This window comes from Scheffersomyces spartinae (assembly GCF_019049425.1).
Source record: "Scheffersomyces spartinae strain ARV_011 chromosome Unknown scaffold_27, whole genome shotgun sequence".
NCBI lineage: Eukaryota > Fungi > Ascomycota > Pichiomycetes > Serinales > Debaryomycetaceae > Lizanozyma > Lizanozyma spartinae.
Window position 1 is genome coordinate 29,786 of NW_025065074.1, and position 23,311 is coordinate 53,096.

General features: G+C 39.2%; 6 protein-coding genes and 1 non-coding gene across 7 annotated transcripts; 5 read left to right on the top strand and 2 right to left on the bottom strand.

Annotated features, from left to right (window-relative positions):
* Positions 1-225: 225 nt before the first annotated feature.
* Positions 226-5,116, bottom strand: KQ657_003035 (chromatin-remodeling ATPase; the record flags this gene model as incomplete). Its single annotated transcript, XM_043193773.1, has 2 exons — positions 226-4,719; positions 5,111-5,116. The coding sequence occupies 2 exons, from the start codon at positions 5,114-5,116 to the stop codon at positions 226-228; spliced, it is 4,500 nt and encodes a 1,499-aa protein (XP_043047083.1).
* Positions 5,117-6,682: 1,566 nt separating this feature from the next.
* RLI1 (Fe-S cluster-binding ribosome biosynthesis protein) lies at positions 6,683-8,545 on the top strand (the record flags this gene model as incomplete). The annotated part of the gene is made up of 1 exon (XM_043193774.1): positions 6,683-8,545. The coding sequence occupies one exon, from the start codon at positions 6,683-6,685 to the stop codon at positions 8,543-8,545; it is 1,863 nt and encodes a 620-aa protein (XP_043047084.1).
* A 5,839-nt stretch (positions 8,546-14,384) lies between these two features.
* KQ657_003037 (uncharacterized protein) lies at positions 14,385-14,806 on the bottom strand (the record flags this gene model as incomplete). Its single annotated transcript, XM_043193775.1, has 2 exons — positions 14,385-14,389; positions 14,536-14,806. 2 exons carry the CDS (start codon positions 14,804-14,806, stop codon positions 14,385-14,387), a joined length of 276 nt encoding a protein of 91 aa, XP_043047085.1.
* Positions 14,807-16,910: 2,104 nt separating this feature from the next.
* On the top strand, positions 16,911-16,992 carry KQ657_003038. The gene has a single exon. It is a non-coding gene; the product is annotated as a tRNA-Ser (tRNA).
* Positions 16,993-17,302: 310 nt separating this feature from the next.
* On the top strand, positions 17,303-19,078 carry ARX1 (putative hydrolase; the record flags this gene model as incomplete). The annotated part of the gene is made up of 1 exon (XM_043193776.1): positions 17,303-19,078. The coding sequence occupies one exon, from the start codon at positions 17,303-17,305 to the stop codon at positions 19,076-19,078; it is 1,776 nt and encodes a 591-aa protein (XP_043047086.1).
* A 1,487-nt stretch (positions 19,079-20,565) lies between these two features.
* BMH1 (14-3-3 family protein) lies at positions 20,566-21,988 on the top strand (the record flags this gene model as incomplete). Its single annotated transcript, XM_043193777.1, has 3 exons — positions 20,566-21,350; positions 21,636-21,653; positions 21,955-21,988. The coding sequence occupies 3 exons, from the start codon at positions 20,566-20,568 to the stop codon at positions 21,986-21,988; spliced, it is 837 nt and encodes a 278-aa protein (XP_043047087.1).
* Positions 21,989-22,001: 13 nt separating this feature from the next.
* CDC12 (septin) lies at positions 22,002-23,281 on the top strand (the record flags this gene model as incomplete). Its single annotated transcript, XM_043193778.1, has 2 exons — positions 22,002-22,042; positions 22,126-23,281. The coding sequence occupies 2 exons, from the start codon at positions 22,002-22,004 to the stop codon at positions 23,279-23,281; spliced, it is 1,197 nt and encodes a 398-aa protein (XP_043047088.1).
* Positions 23,282-23,311: the final 30 nt, after the last annotated feature.

A 23,311-nucleotide genomic window follows, 5' to 3' on the forward strand; every position in this document is an offset into this window, starting at 1 on the left:
ATGGTAAAGAACAGAGGTGTCTAATTGTTAGTTGTAGATCCTTTTTTGATGTAAAATTTTCACGGTGCTTTGGTTGAGCGCACGACCTCTTCGCGCGTTCACAGAAAACTAATGGGTTACCCGGACATGGTGCAAACATATACGGTGATAAGGGTTCAACGATAATACGATAGTACAAACAAATGTAATGTACGTCAATTATGCATAACTATAATACAATGGTTCCTAATTAGGCTCGACTTTGGGCTTGGGCGGCAAAGATTTGGGTACCTTCTTGGCAGCTGCTCCTGCTCCTGCTGCTGCTTCACTTTCACGTTCTTTAATCTTTGTGTACATATTGTGAATCTTCTTACTTGGAACTTTAGCTGGCCAATAAAGACTGGCATACGACCACAAGTGTTTATCGATTTTCTTTCTCTTATCGTAGTTGGATGTCTTTTGCACAACTGCCCCAATAAAATCACCAATCTCCAAGAGTTCTGTCTTTAAAATCTGTTTCCATTCCTCGGTGTCAATTCCCTTGGGTCCCTTATGTAACCGGACTAACGATTTGGAAACGGGCTTGAGTGTCAACTTGCAATGGCTTTCATCCATACTGTCGTATTCTAAATCGTTCTCTTCATGCTTGTGATTATTATGATGTGCTTTGTGTCCGCCGTCAAGTTCAATTGCAACATTCTCTTTGTTCGATGCTGGTGCTTTGGTCTTGGCTTTACCCTTCTTCCTCTCGAGCTCAGGTGATGTAGATCGTATATGATGCTGTGGCCCTCCACTCTTCTTAACTCCGCCGGGGGTTGGAGTCTCGGTTCTTGGTTTCCTAATGGATTTCTTCTTTATACCAGAACCGGTACCGTTCCCAACTTCTCCTGAGGGGCCAGACCCAGTCTCATCATCTCCGCGTAACAAACTGAACAAGTAATCGACTCTTCTTCCAAGATGAACGGATCCGGGAACCTTCTTGATCACTTTTTCTTCAACAACTTCCTTCTTAACTCCGTTACCTTCAGGTGTTGCTGAAGGGTTAACAGCAGCAACATCACCACCACCACCAGCTGCTACTGTAGCTGTGGAAGAGGCTGCCGCTGCGGCTGCTTTGGCATTGGTGTTCTCCAAATACAACTTGTTCTGCAATCCTAAAATAGGATCATCTCTAATTTGAACCCAAGATCCATAGCCAAACTTGTACACTCCAACTAAGAGCATAGCATCATCCTTCTCGGTCCAATCACATTGCCATTGCATTACTGGCTTTGCAGGTCGAGGAAGAACAAACAGAATTGGTTTCTGGGTAGGAATCATGCTTTCCAATAACTTCATGTCTTTTGGTCTATTCAATACCAATTCAGCATTGATATTTTTAACTCCTTGGTATTCAAATAAAACAGCCTTCTTTTCCTTCTTTTTTGCAAGCCATAAGGCCATAGGATTGGGTCCATCGGGGTTAACAATGCCTCTTTCCTTCAGTTCCATGGCCTTCGTTTCCAACTCTGCCAATACTTTAGATCTTCTAATCTCTTCCTCTTTAACTAACGTACGAGACATATTGATGATCTCGTTGTATGCATGTTTCACCAAAATGGGATTCTTGTTGGTGATACTTCCGTCTTCAACTAGTTGTTCCCATTTACCAGACAAATCCCCCAATCTCAAGATCGAACGATAAATACCTCTTACTTCCTTCTCGGATAATTGGTGGGTGTTACCCGCAGCTCTTCTTCTCCTAGAAGACTTGCTGTCTTCCTCCACTTCATCGTCCATATCAGTGTTTGTCTCTGAACCATCAGTCAACTTCTTGAGGGTAGCCTTCCGTCTGGAATATAAGGCAATTTGTTCCTTCATCCATTCTTCCTCTGCCTTTTGTTTCTCTTCACTCTTCAACCGTTCCAACTCCTCTTGAGGGATGATATCGTCCCATTCAATGTCGGCCTTATAATCCGTGACTTCAAACTGTTTCAAAAACTCTTCAGACCCCAAGTTCGACTCTCCAATCTCGGGAGTGGTGATATGGTCTTCAGCATGGTTTAAAACATCGTCCAAGTTCAACTCTTCCAATTTCTTTTGGTTATCTGTGGCCTTGAACATATTTCCTGCTCCAAACTTCAAGATTTGACTCAATTCAGAGACAGAAGGCTCTGTTTTATTCTTTTTAGAGGAGTTGGGGTCAGTAATACCCAAGGAAATAATGGCATATTCCAAAACCATTTTCTTTCTGGCTCTTTCCAAGATTTGCTCTTCAACGGTATCCTTACTGACAAACCGATAAACAGAAACATGTTTCTTTTGACCAATTCTATGGGCACGAGCCATGGCTTGTAAATCCGCTTGTGGGTTCCAATCGGAATCAAAAATAATCACCGTATCAGCAGTCATCAAGTTGATCCCCAACCCACCTGCTCTTGTAGAAAGTAAAAATACAAAGTCTCTGGAGTCCGGAGCATTGAAATGATCAATGGCTATTCTTCTTTGGGCAGAAGGAATCCCACCATCCAATCTCTGGAATGCATAGCCCTTTATCGACAAGTAATCCCCCAAAATGTCCAACATCCTAACCATTTGTGAAAATATTAACACTCTGTGACCTTCTTGTTTCAATCTGGTCAATAATTGTTCCAACAAAACCATTTTCCCGGAAGTCATGATCATTCCTTTCAAGATATTTTCTCTTGAAGAAGACCCGGAAGCCTCCAATACCCTATCTTCTGCCCCGTCGAACAAATAAGGATGGTTACTGGCCTTTTTCAACTCACTCATGACGTTCAAAAGCGAAATGGGGGACCCCTTGTTGCCTGCATTCAACGCAGAGTAGTTCTTGGTGATGATATTCCTGTAATATTCCGTTTGGATATCAGACAATTCCACCCGAAGAATCCTCTCTGTTTTAGAAGGTAGGGACTTCTCTACATCCTTCTTCAACCGTCTCAAGATAAATGGCCGGATTTTCTTTTGCAAATCTTTAATATATTGCTCCTGTTCGGCATCTGGGGTTTCAAAGTCAATTTCTTGTTCAATGTTGAATCTTCCAGGCATTAAAAAGTTGCACAACGCTGCCAATTCCTTCAAATTGTTCTGCAATGGTGTCCCGGTGATAAGCAATCTGTTTGCAACTTTGAACAGCTTCAATGACTCATAAAGAGAAGATTCTGCGTTCTTCAACCGATGGGCTTCGTCCACTGCCAAAAACTGCCATTTTATGGCCCCCAATTCGTTTCTATCCTTCAAAATATATTCGTAGGTGGTTAAAAGGACGTTAAATTTGGGTTTATTGTTGGTGTTGTAGAACTCATAATTCCGTATCATTCTCCGAGACTCGGTGTTCCCCAAATAGTAGATGCAATTGATATCTGGAGACCATTTTTCAAATGTTTCTTGCCAGGCAGGGATCGTGGATAAAGGTACAACTACCAAATGAGGTCCATTCTGTCTCCGGGCACAGATCAACCAAGAAAGGAAACAAACAGTTTGAACGGTTTTTCCTAACCCCATTTCATCGGCCAAGATCCCGTTTTCGTTTCTGGACCAAAGGAAAGCCATCCAATTCAATCCCGTCAACTGGAAGTCTCTTAATTCTCCATTCTTAACGAAAACCGGTTGTTTCACCAACTTTTCAAACCGAGGCCGTTGAGAAAGTGGATAGTTTGCCGAAAGATTGGGTAAGATCTTCAGCTTCAATCGTTGTTGGTATTTAGTCACCTGGTCAGGAGCTATTTGGGCGATTTCTTCAGCATTTTCCCAAGTGCATTCATCGTAATAAAGTCTTTTCCATTTACACAAATATTGCAATTGACTTTCTTCTCCTCCATTGACTTCAACCCTATCGCTATCAACTATCCGTTCCACTTGGGTATACTCTTCTTGTTCGTCTCTTTTCCGTTCCTTCTCAATGTCCATGGCTTCAATGTCTTCCTTGGTGGTCAAGGGGTCTGTTCTGATCTCCTGGTCCGCTATAATAAACTGCTTAATGTAGTTCTCCACCTTCCGGAACCCCTTTATGGCCTTCAAATCGTCCCAAGACTCCCAGGTGTTGTGCAAATGAGAAGCATCCGACCATTTGATTTTGAACAAGTAGTCCAACTTCGCGTCGTGCGTGAGCTCCGAGTTGTCTTCATTCAACCTGTGGTCCATCACTTGATCAATGCCTCGTTCACTGGCACCACTATCTCCGTCTGCAGTAGTCTGTTGTTGTGCTTGTTGGTAGTAGTAGTAGTCGTCTTCTTCAACGTCGCCGTCGATCCCTTCGTCATTGTCCACACCGTCGTAACCTTCGCCTCCGCTTTCCATCAAGTCATCGTCGTCTTCATAGTCTACCACGTAGTTAACCTTCTTGTTGTTGTTCCGGGTCGAGAACCTTAGCTCCTGTGGTATGACGTTGGCCTTGGCCTTCTTCTTGCTGTGACTCGTCTTACTCGTCTTCCTACTGACTTTGATCTTGGTCCTTCTCTTCTTGGAAGACACCATATACTCGTCGTCTTCATCGTCGTCATCAATGTCGTCAATGTCGTCCAGGTCGTCAAGTTCTTCGTCGTCCATGCCATCATCGTATGCGTCTTCTAGTCGTCTGGTCCGTTTCCGACGCCGAGGAGCTTCGTCTTCGTCGTCATCGTCACTTTCCACCAAACTATGTACTTGTCGTCTTTCTCTGTGTGATCGCCTGAGTCCGTAGAGTTCCGGGTTTAGCTCGGCTTCTTCAGGCACAAATACTTTCACCATGTCTGCCAGTGTCTGTATCAGTGGAGACTGTGTCTGTCTTTTTATCTGTCTCTGTCTGTCTCTGTCTGTAGACTGTGACGGTCTGGATTTATCTGTCTGGATATGTCCTTTGATCCAACTGTTGTTGATGTTATGTTGATTATTTTGTATGGGAAAAATTTTCAACCACCACCGACAACGTCAGGGTTAAAAAAATTGTATGGGACACTGCTAAGGGGGAACTACGGGTACAAGAATCTGGACCATTCCATGGGTTAGAATACATTCAATTGGAAAACTATAAAAGAGTCAACGATTCCAACATTGGAATTTGATGATAATTAAATTGCAGACTAATTAAGTTAGTAGAAACAGCTTGACGCAGCTCTAGTCACCATCGTGTATAGGGCAGCGTAGCAACAACAACCATAATAATAACAGCAACAACGTCACCTTCAACATCAACAATAACAACAACAGCTGTAATACCATTATGTCGCACCTCTGCAGTGCTCTTTGACAGCTTCAACAAGTCAATGGACACTAGATGAGATTGGCTATGGGTAGGAGATGATTTGGAGATGAGCCACTTATTGCTAACAAATCACTTCAACAAACCCACTCCATAACCATATCACCATTGAGTATACGGTAGCCTAACTAATACCTTTATAGGGCCCAATATCCCCCATATACAATTTCCTATTAGTCAATGAACCATATAGAGAATTTAAATGGTCTTCTTATCCAATAAGAAAGGTGTTGGTACAAATTATTTCTCACCCATAAATGTTATGGATCCCATAACCCAAACCCAACCCCATAGCTTAGTCCACAATTATGCTAGTCCCCATTGCGTAACATGGCTTAAGCTGTTTCCATAGTGCTAATTGCCAAAGATACGTCTGATGGTCCATGCACATTCAGAAGGCCAAATGGACGCCATACTGAACCCCCAACAACAATGACCACCACCAGCAAAAATGACAGTAACAGTGTGCACTGCCAACACCTGTAAACCAACAATCAACAATAAGCCATTGGAAGCGCGATAACACCATATTATGCAATGGCCATCGTCTTTGATACGTGTCTGGTCCATCAGAACTTCATCAATCACTATCCGAGCAGCCGTAATTTACCACTACCCATAGTGATAGTATGGGCAACGAGACTCGTCAAATAGCAAGATAGTACGCCACAAAGACAACCATCAAAGAGTAAAATTTACAACGTAATTAAACGCTCAAAAACCTCTAGAACTCAACCGGCGTTAACACTACCACCTAACGTCTTATTAGTTGGTGTCATCATATGAATCCTGTAGTTGTCTTAGAAGAAGAAGAAGAAGAAGAAGAATATTTGTTTGGGAAATTTGTTCGGGTTTTTGCTGCAGTTGAAATTGTATTTTTATTGTGCTGTACACGATAATTAATCACGTGATTAGAGAGGACACAGTTAAGATTATGTTATGCAAAGCAAAACACCTGTTAAATTTACGCAATGGGTAATAAGCTTGAATGGATATTCACTTAGATTTATCAAAGTTATGCTCTATGCTTGTGTTTACGAGCAGTTGCATTAAGCGGCTATTTTATGTAAAAGCGTCAAGCTACTCCACTCGCTAGGGTACTCACCCAAATTGGCATGTGGTAGCGCGGACTTTCATCAACCCAATACATTGCTGGAGTTCCTAGCAACAAACCTAAGTGACTCTATATAAAACTAACAATAATAATACATTACTTCCTTTTTCCAGTAATATTTAGTATATAACCTCAATCTCTCCTCCCCCCCCCCTTTATTAGCCAATCACCAGCCAGCATTTACTAATACCGTACATCTGGTTTCAGGGTCGTGTACTAACCGGCTGCAAGTATACCAAAAAGCCGTTTGTGTAACAACATGAAAATTTTTATATATCAAGATGACATTGACTACTAAAACAACTTAACTAACCCTTTACAATAAGCAAGCTCCCCATTCATCAACAACAATGAGTTCCAAGACACATAGTTCCAAGAATAACGGGAGTTCCAGCGATAAGAACACCAGAATCGCCATCATCAATGACGACAGATGCAAGCCCAAGAAGTGTAGACAAGAATGTCGTAAGGGGTGTCCCGTTGTCAAGACCGGGAAGTTGTGTATTGAAGTGACTCCAGCGTCTAAGCTTGCCTTTATATCCGAAACATTATGTATTGGTTGTGGTATCTGTGTTAAAAAGTGTCCCTTTGATGCCATTACCATCATCAATTTGCCTACCAATTTGGAGAATGAAACCACCCATAGATATTCCGCCAACTCCTTCAAGTTGCACAGATTGCCCACTCCTAGACCCGGCCAAGTGCTTGGGTTGGTGGGTACCAACGGTATTGGTAAATCTACTGCGTTGAAGATCTTGGCAGGTAAACAAAAGCCTAACTTGGGTAGGTACGATGATCCTCCAGATTGGGAAGAGATCTTGAAGTACTTTAGAGGTTCGGAATTACAAAACTACTTCACCAAAGTGTTGGAGGACGACATTAAGGCCATTATCAAACCTCAGTATGTGGACAACATTCCTAGAGCCTTGGCCAAATCTCCTGTGAAGCAAGTGGGTAAGGTTTTAAAGGCTAAGTTGGGTAGAAAGGACCAATGGGATTACATTATCAATATTTTGGAATTGACGCATGTTATGGATAGAGACATTGAAAACTTGTCTGGTGGTGAATTACAAAGATTTGCCTTGGGTATGACTTGTGTTCAAGATGCCAATGTGTATATGTTTGATGAGCCTTCTTCCTATTTGGATGTCAAGCAAAGATTGAGAGCCGCTGAAATCATTAGATCTTTATTGGACGTTTCTACCTATGTTATTTGTGTGGAGCACGATTTGTCTGTCCTAGATTATTTGTCTGATTTTGTCTGTATCTTATACGGTGTCCCCTCAGTATATGGTGTGGTCACTTTACCCTCATCTGTCAGGGAAGGTATCAATATCTTCTTGGACGGGTTCATTCCAACTGAAAATATGAGATTCAGAACCGAATCCTTGCAATTCAGATTGGCCGATACCGCCGAGGGTTTGATCTTGGATCACACTGCTGAATTCGAATATCCAAACATGACAAAGACTCAAGGTGATTTCCGCTTACGGGTCGAGAAGGGTGATTTCACCTCTTCAGAAATCTTGGTCATGATGGGTGAAAACGGTACTGGTAAAACCACCTTCTGTAAGTTATTGGCTGGTGCCATTGCTCCTGATAACGGCTTGGAGATTCCCAAGATGAATGTCTCCATGAAACCTCAAAAGATTGCTCCTAAATTCCCTGGTACTGTCAGACAATTGTTCTTCAAGAAGATTAGAGGTTCTTTCTTGCATCCACAATTCCAAACCGATGTGGTCAAACCTTTGAAGATCGACAGTATCATTGATCAAGAAGTCCAACATTTGTCTGGTGGTGAATTACAAAGAGTTGCCATTGTGTTGGCCTTGGGTATACCTGCCGATATCTATTTGATCGATGAGCCTTCTGCTTATTTGGATTCAGAACAACGTATTATCTGTGCTAAGGTTATTAGAAGATTTATATTGCATGCTAAGAAGACAGCTTTCATTGTGGAGCACGATTTCATCATGGCAACTTATTTGGCCGATAGAGTGATTGTTTTCGAGGGTCAGCCTTCAAAGGACGCAGTTGCTACTGCCCCACAATCATTATTGACTGGTTGTAACCAATTTTTGAAGAACTTGAATGTTACTTTTAGAAGAGATCCAAACTCTTACAGACCAAGAATCAACAAGTTGGATTCTCAAATGGATAAAGAGCAAAAGGCTTCTGGTAACTATTTCTTTATTGAGAACACGGAGTTATAGAGTATTTTCAGTTCTCTTATTATGTACATTAGTATTAATTGAATGACATTGTTCATGCATGATATACGAGGTATATTGACCTCGTAAAAGGTATTCAGTTGAGTATGTGCGCACGTGCCAAAAGGTAAAAAGTAAATATACGAGGCATATATAGTGAAATCATTATTATTCTGAGTAACTTTAGTTTACACATGCAGTCCCGATAACGAGAGATCTCAACAAATGTAATTACGATTAGGAATTACGACTACAGTTTAGTAAGATTTGGGGAAATTGTCCTACTATCGAAATTAGGTTTGCCGCTGCCTTTATGTCAGCTGACTGTAAGTGTGTACAATGTGGACATAACCAACATTCTAACAAGAACCGAATAGAAAGAATATGCTCTCAAAATGAAACAAATAGACCTATATTCACATTATTTACTAGTTATTCAAATTCATCTCTAGGAATTCTTAGAGTCAATATAAAGCGAATTCAACATCTCCACGTGATGCACTTCTTTGGCCCGCAATCTAACGGCCGATAATGTAACTAAAATTCTTGCAGTTTTTTATACCAAATATCTTAGCCAGTTATAATTGTCAATCGTTAAATAAAATTCAACTATCTATATACCACGCTCATCAACGTTTAAGTGGCGCTAATTACCCAATAAATACTTCTCTTTACCCACGTCGAGAAACTTAACATGCCAGATAAAGTAAACCCCAAGAGCTAAGAGTTTTAAAATAGAGTTGCTGATTTTCAAAATAAAGAAATAAGGAATGCAGCTGATAGCAGCAACAGTTAAAAAGAATTTAAGATCGCTGTCCATATTTTATCGATAAATTGGTATAATAGATCTTATAACAGTGTAATGCAATTTCGTAAAATTATTCTCATTCAAAAAAATCAGAAGACGCCACTAAATTTATATATATGAGGAACCAGTCGCGTATGCTGCTGTCCTTTTTACTTTTTGCATCGTGTGCAAAATTGAATGGTATATCTCGCCACCTGATTCGTACCAAAGTGTTCATTTTAACCAGATTATATTGTTGTGAAGGATTCTGTATATTCCTGTAATTTGGTACCACTTCAACAGATGCTTCTATTTAGTGGTCTTCCTTACGTGCTGAACGGTACTAATCTAGCCTGAGGGTTGAACAAAGTTGTCACATATTTTGCAGCCACAGGATGCATTCCATGAACAACTGCTCGGTGGCCATGAAAGAGTGTCATATATAATGAACATGTTTAAGTATAAAAGTAGTTCCCTATATTAATTGGTGGAGGACGATGGCGCTTACGCCTCGTAAATGAGGCTGATAATGCATGAAATTGAAAAAAACTTTTATGTCTTTAGAGAGTCTTCGTATTCATGAATATTGCCTCTTAATCATGAGCTCCGGGTTTCTGTCAAAATGTTCCTTATTTCGTTGCAATGGTCGATGTTTATGAGCAAGTGTGGACATACATTGGAACATTAGTATCTATGTTAAAAGGTGCATCAGGTTTGCCCAATTGTATCACCACTGTTTTAGTGAGATATTCATTAAATATCTAGTGAGGCTTTGTGTCCCATAATATAATAAAAAAGGCATAAAGGCATACAAAAAATGGTGATCTACGAATTTTTTTATTTTATTTGTATTAATCGGGATCGCTATTGCACAATTTTGACAGCACCTTGAAACTTTTGAGATCACGATTGCCTTAAGGCTTTCTTCATCTTGTATTTGTAGCACTTGAGAACGTGAGTATTTGTTCCAGTGTCCAATTTAATGCTCCACTGCATTTGGTTCTTAACTAATTATGAGCGCTTATGCTCCGTGAAACAGTTATTTAATAATTTGAAGGCTAGGGCTCAGTGAAAGTATTAAGATAAATAGCTTTTGTCAGATATCAAACCAGATATACCCAGCGTATTAATCAATTGACATTGTTCATGTTACTTTGTGTTGATATACGAGATCTATTGACCTCTCAAATCATATACAAAACATGGTATAATAATTACCTTGAATTCAAATATTCTAAGCGTCTTTAGTTAACTCATACGGTCCAGGAAACGGGTGATCACCACAGGCATAGCTATAATTAGGAGTTCCTTTTACAAGATTAAAGTTGTGGGAAATTTGCTTATTCTCGAAATTTGGTTTTGCTCTTCCTTTACTATCAGAATGTCTAAAGTAATTTACTATATGCTCTTTCTAGAGCGATGAAGGAGATAACCAACATTCTAGCAAGCATCCATATCAATACAGAAATAGAAGCAAACTCCATCTAAATTCAGCAAAGTGAACTAAATTAAAACTATTTGCTAACTATTAAAGTTATACACTCACATTTAGAAATACTGATCTTTCTCGATTGAATAAAACTTAGCCCTTGCACAGAGTGAAGTATGCCCAACTGGATGGCCCTATAGTTAAAGCGCCTCTCCAGTTATGATTATCTGAGATTATAACGCAATAACATTCACTCGACCATATTTCTTCAAACGTTACCAAAGCCCAAAAGATTGCTTTGTGTATTATCTTTTCCTCAGATTTCGTTTTACATTCCTGGTTTACTGGGGAATACCTATAGTAAACCTCACCGATACTACCTTTCCACAGTGTACACCGTTATTCTTTCAGTTTCCAATTGTTCACCATGGCCATAACGGAGCTACGAAATTGTGCTCCAGAATCTAAGACTTTGTTATATATATTTATATTATTCACAAAAGCATCATCACCGACTGCAACTTTTAAAGTGGACTCACTATTAAGCCCCAAAGGAGCATTTAAGTCAGTTCCTGCCAATGCAACAGTTATTGCGAAGAATATATAGTAAAGTACACCACCCAACATATTACCAAAGATGTATAACTTGGGTAGAATATGGGAGTGATAGAGAAACTATAGTTTATATAATCAGTGTGGCCTTCGATGGCGATTATTTAAGCTTCGTTTGTATTCATATACATAAGAACCAAAAGGGGCTTCGCTTACATAGGTGGTCAAAAGTAGAAAGGGCTTTAGCTACAACAATTTCAGACGCATTAAAATAAGCTTGACGCCGGATATTTTATTATATCCGCATTCGAATTTGGTAAGAACGATTCGTATATTTCTAAAATCAACCAGAATTTTATATGAAAGTCATAGTGGTTTACCGATTAGATATGCTGAATAAGTTAAATATAGCAAGTGTCATTATATATAATTGAAGTAAAAAATAATCTTTATTATAGTTCTCGTTGAAGGAGAAATACCGTGCAAGTGCACGACAACACAGTCAACAAAAGTATAAAGAGTCTATCTTCTGACCATTGAAAACAACAATGTTACAGCTTTACATAGCCTGATATAATCTTAGGTATACCTTATAACATATTTACTGCTTTCTTGATTTGCTTGGATATTTCTTACGTTAATATTCTTACAAATACTTTAACCAGACTCAAATCCTGCAGATGACGGTGTGCGGGGCTCTTGCTTATTTCCTTCTGATGCTTAAAGTTAGACGCTGACCAATATCCTACCTTCCCTCCTGTAATATACTGCTAAATGTTTACAAACTTAATTAGAGTAGCTTGGTAAGCTATGCTCCCAGTTCAAGGGTCATATCATAATAGTTCTGATTTATTAATAATGGCTTTTGATCGAATGATTAGGCTTAGCTATTTCTTGCAATGGTTAGTATATGTTTTGAAAATATGAGGATATAGATTTGTTTCAAAAATATTTGAATTAAGCGCTATCTCATGAAATATACGGTATAATTATGATTAAGTGCTATCTCACAATATTTAAGGGTATAATTACGTTCGGTTATAGTTAAGTCTCGTAATGATTCGGATTTAGCTCCTAAGGATTTGGACTTTCGGGTAAATATTAGACTTTAGCTCTTATTTGTAGTTTCTTTGTAATGCGAAAGGAAGTTAATAATGGTCGATATTAGTAGCCGCACTTAATGAGATCATGATTGTAAATGTGAATAGCCTCTATAATATAGTATACAGTCGTGCAATGACCAAAGAAATATCCGATCGTGCGACGTCAAACGATTGCAAAAATAAAGAACTAATGAAAGTAATTCATAACAATAATTAGAGCAAAAACAAGTACTATACTCTTTTATATCGATAGTACAACTATCCTTCCCGTATCAAATAAAAAGCAACCTTTGTTTTATTGGATATTAATCTATATTGAGTCATCGGCAGATGGGAATTACATCACATTATTGCTTTGAATAATTGTTGATACATCAGTAATCATGAAGTTATACACATCAGAGTTGACAGAATGTAGTCTACCATTATAATGAAGAACCAATACAGTTATTCATACTATTCCACTAGTAAGTATCCTGAACTTAGTCATTCAACATGATAGTAGGTATCCTGACCCGATATTAGTTTAGCCCCTTAATAACTCCATGGTACATCTAATGTGATACGTCAATCATCAACTTGCACGTGAATGAAGTCTGGCAACCATCATTCTGGCAAACACTACCAACAAATTTTCAACACCCGATGCTAACCACAATATTCATAATTCAATTGACCTAAAATACGACTGATATCAGTCTAATACTAATGATTACCTTCCGCTTTGGAACTACTCCCAAAGTCAGCTCTTTTATAACAACTCCTACTCATTGGTGATACGAAAAACCAAAAATCTTTTTTTTAATTCCCGGTAATGACCATTTTGTGTCGCTAAATCTAACACAGTGCTACCATTTTGTCATCCAAAATGGATTCCAAAAAGGGCATCCAAAAATCCACCAAAAAATCGACTTTTGCAACAACCCTCCGACATTACTATCATTGGATTCAGCTTTCAAAGGCGAACAAGATGATATACCGTTAGCAGACTTAAACGAAGGCTATGTGTGTGTATAATGCAATATAAAACGCCCTTGCTACCCTGTTTTACCATATCCCCATACAGAATCCAAATATTATAACTACGTCAATATTACTACGAACCCGACGCTCTTACTACCCTTTAGAATCTCTTCTCCGACGATCAATCTGTTGTAATTTTATGGTGCTACCATAAGTTAATATTTGGTAGCACCATATCTTTTGTTGATTGTTCTGGTAGCACTGATTATTATTTTTTTTTATTTTATTCTCGTTCGTTATTCGGTATTTTGCAATCGTTGTATGTGTTAAATGTATTATACTGGATAAGTAAGAGCTACGTGATATTGCTATTTTTTTATGGTTATTTATTTGAGATAAATGTCTTTAACTTATAAAATCAGACATAGAAGTAGTAGGAGAAGAAACTTCACTCCACTCTGGTTGACATTTGAACACCCCCTAAGTGGGTTCGCTTCGCCTTGAGAACTAGTGCTACTACTAGTGCTACTACTAGTTGGTCCGTTACCAGTACCAATTGCCGTAAATCTCTCAGTATTCTGTGTAGAATGTGTATCAGTGATAGTTCCCCTAAGTGGTGGAGGTGATGAATTATTATTTCCGTTTGTCAGTTCGGTTGTAGGTTGGGTTTGACTACGTATTGACATAGTCAGGCGGGTTGTCAGTATCAGACTTTCTGTCAGGGTCAGGCTTTGTGTCAAGGTCAGGTTTGATGTCTGGGTCAGACTTGGCGAATTCACTGTTTTCAGGGTTACATCTGAGGTAATATCTGCAGAAGTTTGCGTTGGTGTATTGGTATTTTGATTGTCTGTTGTGAGACCTGCATCAGTCGTCCAGTAGTAATTCAATGGGTCTTGAGAGACACGTATAGTACGATACCCATTAACAAAAGTGTAAGTATCTGTGTAGTATGAATAATACCAAAACGAGTAAGCAGTTCCCCCATATGTAAAATAATGTGGAATAAAACTACCCTCGTTGTAAGTCACCGGTTCAGTATTGCAGTTGGTATAGTAGTTGGTATAGTACGGATTTCTGGTAACCCTGATTATGGTGTATCCATTATTAAAGGTGTAGGTTCCTGTCCAATAAGAGTAGTAGAGAAAAGAGAATGTTGTACCAATTCGAGGGATATCCCAAGTAACGTACGGTCCATATCCACCAGCTTTATCAACTTGGGTAATTTGTGTTAGAGCAGGAGATTGTTGGTTATTTGTAGGCGGTACAACTCGGACAGTGGGAATAGGAGGATTTTCGTCATCCATTGCCTTTATAGCTTCAATAGTTGGAGAAGGAAAAGCCGCATATACTTTGGCCTCAACTGCCAATGCGTTTCCAAATGGTACCAAGACCATAGCCGTCAACACGGTCACTATAGCATTGAAATTCATTATGTTAATGAAAATTAAAAGAACTCGAAGGGCTTTTTGAAAATCTGAAGGTCCTTTTATACCGTTAATTGACCGATTCCAACAGCAGCAATCGTAAACCCAGGGGCACTATTGCAAAATATGCGGTTAGTGGTATCAACTCTGTACACACTTTTTACCTAGCATTTACGTATGTTAATACCTGTATGACATAAACTGTGTAAGGTCCAACATAGCACTTTTCCGTAACAAAATTTTAGAGATTAGCATATACTTTTCTTGACAGACATCATTGTGCTAGCTTATCACAGGTTGCAGTCAAATACTATACTCTCTTTCTTCAAAAAGAACATGAGGAAAGTGATAGCGGAAAATGCACCATTGGAGTTAGTATAAAATACTTTTTGCGTTTTACTGTATGTGGAATTGATGATGGTTGCCGCTCTATGGGTCGTAAACAAGGACGCAAAATTAACTTGCGTATGACGGCTAATGGCCAGCTGTATCTTTGAAACCTTTAAGTAAGTTAAACCAACTAATGCCGTAAAATAAATCTTAGTGACTAACAAAACTCTACATGTGAACGAGTGTCATTATTTTGGTATCTGACAAAGATGAAGGCTTGAACACGAGATGTTTAGTTTGCTCTCTCAACTGACGTAACTTTAAAACACAATATGATAATTCTAACAAGGGATCCACATAAATTGTGTATACAATTAAAAACACCCATCAGTGAAACCTTGCAATTCATTCATCTTAAGTTGGTAGCACTTACTCAGACCCGTTGGTGACCTTTTACTAACGAAAATGGAAAATATCATGCCTTGAATCGTCCAACGCTAATGGTGTAAATACTAATCAAACATTGCTTCTCTGGATTATCGACTACGTCTTCTTGATTGCTTCAAATTATTATCTATTGTCCCTAAGCTCTCACGTATTCGTATAACGAGTCACACAAAACCACACTGTCTTGTTTTGGTCCCCGTCGTATATTATGTACATTCCCAATTAAATTGAATTGTAAGGCTTTATGTATCCCAATCGTCATTCACTTACACCCCTTTTACTTTGACAACAGCCATAGTACTCTTTTGTGCCAACTGAGCAACCCATTTGCTACTTTCCTATTCAGAGGGCCTAGTAGACCATCTTATCGGTGCTTTTCCACGTATCGTTGGTCTGATATCAATACATTGTTTTGATTACTCAGCAAAAGCTGGTCCAAGGTTCCATGCACTAAGTGATCTCTTGTTCTTTTTAGGACTCGTGTTGCAGTTATTGTTTACGGAAGCTCTCTCTTCGCCCGGCCTTTCGTACGTAACGCATATGCTAGTCGTACATTTCATCATTCGTAGCCTAAAATGAAGACTGAACTCCGAGCATGTCTTTCTACTTTGAACCAGAATATACGAGCTCCGTATTTTGTTTACAATTGTCTTACGTGTTAAAGCAGGCATAGCACCCGCTTAAGAATAGGAAGCCAAAATCGTCTTTTATCTAATCGTCAAGATTGACTTTAACTGGCACTGACTAATCAATAAAAGAGTTTTGTGATATCATTGGGGGGAGAGAAACCCCATACATTAATAGGGGACTTACCTTCCTCGTGTCATGTTGATTTGTACTAGATACAGCTAGCTCGCATGCAGTAATAGCAACTTCTTCAGTTATCGCCATTAGATTCTAGTCAGCATTTAGAGATCCTCTCTTTTAGTTAATGAATGTCGATAATGATACAATCTGCCGTTTTGTTAAATTCAGCACGTACAAAGAAAACTGTACTACGAACCAATAATTACTCCCAACCAAATTGCATATGGCCATATGACCGCCAATGGTAACAGAATGATGTCATTCTGTAGAAGTTTTCATTAACGGATTTTTCTTCAAAAATACCATATATTCACGGAAAGTAACTAGAACTATATTATGTACAAAACCATGAGAATATTAATTGGAAGAGATCCAACTCTCCAGCTGTGACGATTTATTTTAGTATATATTATTCTAGGGGGAACTAAAAGTATAACACTACATTCACAACATACATTTACGCCTTTTTAGAGACATCTTTCCAAAGGTGTACTATATGTGTAAACCTTACTTCTCCTCACAAATTGGCAACTTGTCCGAGTGGTTAAGGAGAAAGATTAGAAATCTTTTGGGCTTTGCCCGCGCAGGTTCGAATCCTGCAGTTGTCGTTTTTTTTTTAATTTCCTTCCAATACCACTTAACACCAAACCAAATACCGTAAATAAAAGCTAGAAATAGCTATACCGTTTGCTAAGCTACGACTTTCATACAGCCACATACTCCCTTGCAGGTTTATTTTTATCATATGCCTTACGCCTAGGTTGCAAGTTCACTATGTTAGCTCAGTGATTTTTGTATAGTAGTTTCGTACTGCACTTCGCCCATAGGCATCTCATCACAGAAAAAAACCTATTGAGATGAGATCCCATTATTAACAGTAACACTCTATTCCTAAGGATACCAATAAGATAAGATAAGATGCAGTTAGCTGTTCGACAAGAAGATGCCGATGTGCTTCTTAAGGAGAAGAATCTTCTCACCGCTTCTGTTCTTGACAAGTACCGTACTGCTGGTCAAATTGCCGAAAGTGGACTTAAGTATCTCATCGAGCTCATCAATTCCAGTTATCACTTTCAAACTTTAGGTCGCCAATTGAGCGTACAAGAGCTCTGTGTTATGGGGGACTCCTATATTGCTGCATTATTGAACCGAGTATATGTTGATAAATCTCAAGTCAGAGAAAAGGGTATCAGTCATCCTACTGCTATTGAAGTTAACCAATTTACTGGTACTGGATTCAGTCCTGAAGTTGATGATGTAAGACCATTTATGTTTCAAACTGGTGATTTGGTTGCTATTTCCTTAGGTGTTCATATTGACGGTTACACTGCCAATGTTTCTCATACTCTTGTGATCTTCCCTCCAAATCCTACCAAACCTGATGGTCCACTTTTGGGTCCAAAGGCAGACTCTGTTATTGCTGCCCATATTGCGGCTGAAACAGTGGTTGGCTTGATGGCTTTAGCTAGTAAGCCTGAAAAGCTTCCTAAAGAGTTTTTGGGTACTGTTGCTACCTCATCATCCAATACTACAATCACTGGTCACACTATAAGACAGACAGTAGATGAAATAGCTAGACAATTTGGATGTGTGGTTGTTCCTGGTAGTAAGGTAAGAAGAATCAGAAGATTTCTTGCGGGTCAAGCCGAGGGGATTGTTGCCGAGAGAGATTTCAAAGGTGTGGTTTGGGACGAACTGCATCAAGAAGTTGAATTATTAACTCGTTACCGTAACCAGAACCTGAAAGAATCTCAAGAGATGACCATTATCTCTAAAAAGGATATTAAGGAAATAGAAGCATCGCATAGTGCTATCCCCACAGATGAATTTGTAGTGGCTAAAGGTGAAGCATATCAGGTGGATATCCGTATGGTTAGTGTTGCTGAATTCAAAAACGAATTGGGTATAGTTACAATTGAAGAAGTTGACAAATACACTGGTAAGAACCATGCTAAGACTACTTTCAACAGTCAACCTACCATATATGTTCGTGATTATGCTATGCATCACCAATTAAAATTGAAGACTTCCAGGCAATTACTCGGTGCCATCGACAAGAAGATTGGTGTCTTCCCATTCAAGCTTACTCATTTGTGTGATTCTTTCCCTCTTGATATTGATGCTAACGGAAACGTTGATGGTGAAATCCTTCAACGTCTTGCTAAAGAAGTCACCCAACGTAAATTGGGAGCCAATGAATTGTCAAACCGTCATTTGATTGAATCCCGTCCAATTCAATTGGTTAAGTTTGTTCCTCTTAAACAAATCTTGTTATCCAGTAACCCAACTGGTCGTCAAGGTGTTGATGCCAATAAACCAGTTTTACCAGGAATGGAAATTCCTTTGCCTAACTTGGGTATAAGCTCTTTGAAGTTGAAGCTGTTGGTCAATAAGCATGGTCGTAGTATAACTGAAGGTGGGGTTGCCCGTGAATTAAAGAGTATTGTCATTGGTGGTGGTGAAGATTCTAAAAACGATGCTGTTGATGCTATCAAGTTGACTGGTAACTACAAACCCAGCTGGAGTCACTCACAATATAAGCTTCAAGGTCCTTTGCAATCTGCCATTCAACAATTGGACTTGTTGATGAAAGACAAGAGATTCGGTATCTCTATAAGACAAGTCATGCCTTTGAGTAACTTATTCAGTCAGATTGACGTCAAGCAGGCTGGTGATATGAACATTGATAACTGAAGAGATATAGGGAGTAATAGCTTAGTATCTGATAGACATATTTATATGTATAAATATTGTAGGAATTTCGGGTAAGTCAATTTGCAACCTTTTTGTACTACAAATGTTTAAGTAAGCTCGCGACTACCATTTGTATGAGATCTCAATTACCACAGTTCCGATGCACGTGATTTAAGGCGGGCCTACACTAAAAAGTGGTTCTATAGCCGCAGGTATTGTATCTAGATGCATATTTGTCTGTCTGTCTGTCTGTTTGAATCATATCGTCCATAATAATAATATTGTGAGTAGTTATTTTGCAAGTGGGGCAAATACAGAAGAGGCGGTGGGAGGCGGTGGGAGAGGACCCAATCAATTGTCGACTGTTGGACGACGACGGAAAATTTCTTACCCCAATCCGTGTCTGATATGCGGTGTCGAGATTTTATTGTAGCAAGGGGAACAATAACGGGTTTGTTTTTATTTCCCTTTTAGACAATATTCTCTTTTGTGCAATACCAATAATGATATTATTGGCTGGAAAATGTGAAAATCTGGCTGACAAAGAAAAAGACGTCAAGCCGTGAAAAGGTCGTGTACATCAAAGTCCTATGTCGGAAAATTTGGTTGAGTCTAGAATTAAGCGCAAAATTTCCCTTATAAAACATGACAGAGAGAAAACTTTTAACGTCTTTGGTACAAATAGTGACAAAGTACATGGTAGCGCATACAATAAAAGTCTGATTTTATTGGACCTATACATCTACGCAAAAGTAAGTAGGTAAGTAACGTTGAATGATATAAAATTTGCCACAACCCAAGTCTGGTGAGAAACCTCGAAATGTCACTTTGGTAGCGCTGTTATTTGACTACCACTCTTGGCCGCGTTCCAGACATTCGTGGAAGCAATCACACAAATAAGGCAAGTACAACTTAAACGTAAAGCTACAATAAAATAAGAGTGAATCAGTGGTAAACCTGTCGCCATCAGTTGATATACTACAATTAAGCTACCATGATGACAAGGATAGATATTGCGAGAAATCAATGTAATAGTACGCCATGATATTAAATGTGAAAATGAAGTAAAAATTAAAACATAATAAAATGTCGGTCTGCGATACCATGTGCCTACACACGACAACTATTGTCCAACTCCCCCGGTCGTGTGCTCTGTGTCTGACATAGTTCTCCCCCCTTTCTGTCGGGTTCGTTGACTCTCCATTTGCTTGCCAATTTTTCTTCCAGTGGGCAAAGTTGACAAGTTTGTTTTTTACACTTTGAACGGACCGCCTAAACATTGGAAATCACCTCTACATTTTTAAGTACCCCCCGTCTGGTCAATTTTGATTATAAATTGTCCGCTGATACGTTACTGACCGACCGAGTGAATCCGACACCCGCCGACTTTAAATTAATCTTTCCCATTTATAAACTCAAAGTGAGAGAGCTAACTACCTTTCCCCCCCTAGAACCCTAAAAAGATAATCCAACTTAATTTAATCACGATGCCTTTGTCTAGAGAAGATTCGGTGTACCTCGCCAAGTTGGCCGAACAAGCTGAACGTTATGAAGAAATGGTTGATAACATGAAGGCTGTTGCCTCCTCCGGTCAAGAGTTGTCAGTTGAAGAAAGAAACTTGCTTTCTGTTGCTTACAAGAACGTGATCGGTGCCAGAAGAGCTTCATGGAGAATTGTCTCTTCTATCGAACAAAAGGAAGAAGAGAAGCACAATGAGGCCCAAGTGGCTTTGATTATGGAATACAGATCCAAGATTGAAGCTGAATTGACCAAGATTTGTGAAGATATTTTGTCTGTATTGTCTGATCATTTGATTACCTCTGCTCAAACCGGTGAATCTAAAGTTTTCTACTACAAGATGAAGGGTGATTATCACAGATATTTGGCTGAATTTGCTGTGTCTGAAAAGAGAAAGGAGGCTGCAGACTTAAGTTTAGAAGCTTACAGATCTGCTTCTGAAGTTGCTGTCACTGAATTGCCTCCTACTCATCCTATTAGATTGGGTTTGGCATTGAACTTTTCTGTTTTCTACTATGAGATCTTGAACTCACCCGACAGGGCCTGTCACTTGGCTAAACAAGCTTTTGATGATGCTGTTGCTGATTTGGAAACCTTATCTGAAGAGAGCTATAAGGATTCAACTTTGATCATGCAATTGTTGAGAGATAACTTGACTTTGTGGACTGACTTGTCAGAAACTACTGCTCCAGCAGAAAGCAATGCTGCTCCTGCTCCTGCTGCTGCTCCTGCTTCAGAAGCTAAGGACGAAGAGTAAAGGGATCGTGATAAATATAAATAACCAGCACCAGTTGACCTAACTGTCTACTATTATTATAATTATGTCCTCCATCTCTTTGTCAAGTTTTATCTTTTATGTTTTGTTTCACAGTTGTATTCCTACCATGTTTGAACCAAGTTGATTCTCATCCCATCTGTCAATTTTGGTGAATATCTCTCTATTTTCTCTCTTTAAATTTTTGTTGAAAAGTATATATATATTTATACATATTATCTAAAGCTACACCTTAGTGTACATTCTTTTATGTATGTATATAGAGATATGAAAAAGAAGTTGTCAGTATACTGCTGATCACGTGATACACGATCTTCACTGCTACTACAGGTGGTCCTAATTCTCCACCCACCGTTACCTTACCCTACGTCCTGTCTGACCGCTTCTTTATCTCCACTAACACTGACCCCCATCGCTACCATCGCTCTAACCCCACCATCACCTCCCCTATATGCTCACTACAATCGCTACCTTGATCCCACTCCCACTTCCACGCCCAGACGTGTTCGCTGTCTGCAGGAATGTTTCACGAGTTTTGTATCACTTTCTTTCTGACGAAAAACATTATAACAACAGTGACAGGAAGGTCACCAAACAAACAACTGCCACTTCTTAAGCAGCCATTCATTATGCCAGAGAAGGTCGGAATTGCCAACTTGCCCAACCAAAGGTATGTGATTAGGCGCTGGGTTTAATCAGCGCTTAAAGAAATGTCTGTCAGTCAGTTCATTATACTAACAATACTAATTATAGGCACAAGATCGTGTCGAAACAAGGTGCTACCTTCACACTTATGGTGTGTGGAGAAAGCGGACTTGGTAAGACGACATTTATCAATACGCTATTCGAAACAGGGTTGAAGCCTTATGCCGATCCCAGCGAAAGACACAACAAATTCACTACTCTGCACCAAACAGTGGACATTGATATTGTACGTGCTGAATTGGAAGAGAAGAACTTTAAGATCCGGTTAAACGTCATCGACACTCCAGGGTTCGGTAATAACGTCGACAACAACGACAGTTGGAACCCCATCATTGACTTTCTTGATGACCAACATGAATCTTATATGCGTCAAGAACAACAACCTTCAAGACATTCCAAGGTAAAGGATTTACGTGTTCATGCATGTCTTTATTTCATTCGTCCTACCGGCCATTCGCTTAAACCTTTAGACATTGATATCATGAAGAAACTCTCTACTCGGGTCAACTTGATTCCAGTGATTGCCAAGCTGGACACCTTAGCACCCAATGAATTGGATACGTTTAAGTCACGTATTAGAGATGTTATAGAGGCTCAAGATATTAATATCTATACACCTCCATTGGACATCGATGATACTGCTTCTGCTGAACATGCCAAACAATTGATTGAAGCCATGCCCTTTGCTGTCATTGGACTGGAACAAGTTTATGAAACTGAGCCTGAAAAGTTTGTTAAGGGAAGAAAATATCCTTGGGGTTTAGTAGAAGTTGAAAATGATGCTCATTGTGATTTCAAAAAGTTACGGAGTTTATTATTACGTACCAACATGTTGGATTTGATTTTATCTACCAATGAAATACACTACGAGACTTTCCGTTCTGTCAAGTTGGGCTCAGATGCCACCACCAATGGTTCTGACAATAGCCAAACTACCAATAAGGATGAGCCTTCATCTCATGACTTGATGAAAAAGTTACAAAAGAAGCCAAGAAGACTTCATAATCCAAAGTTCAAAGAAGAAGAAGATGCCTTGAAGAAATATTTCACTGAACAAGTGAAAGCCGAAGAACAAAGATTTAGACAGTGGGAAGCCAATATTGTTAATGAACGGAACAAGTTGAATCAAGATTTGGAAGAGATGCAAGCCAAATTGAAGGCTTTAGAAGACCTGGTAAAGAAGTTACAATTGTCCAAGAGATAATAATAATATTATTTAGTGATTATATCGGAG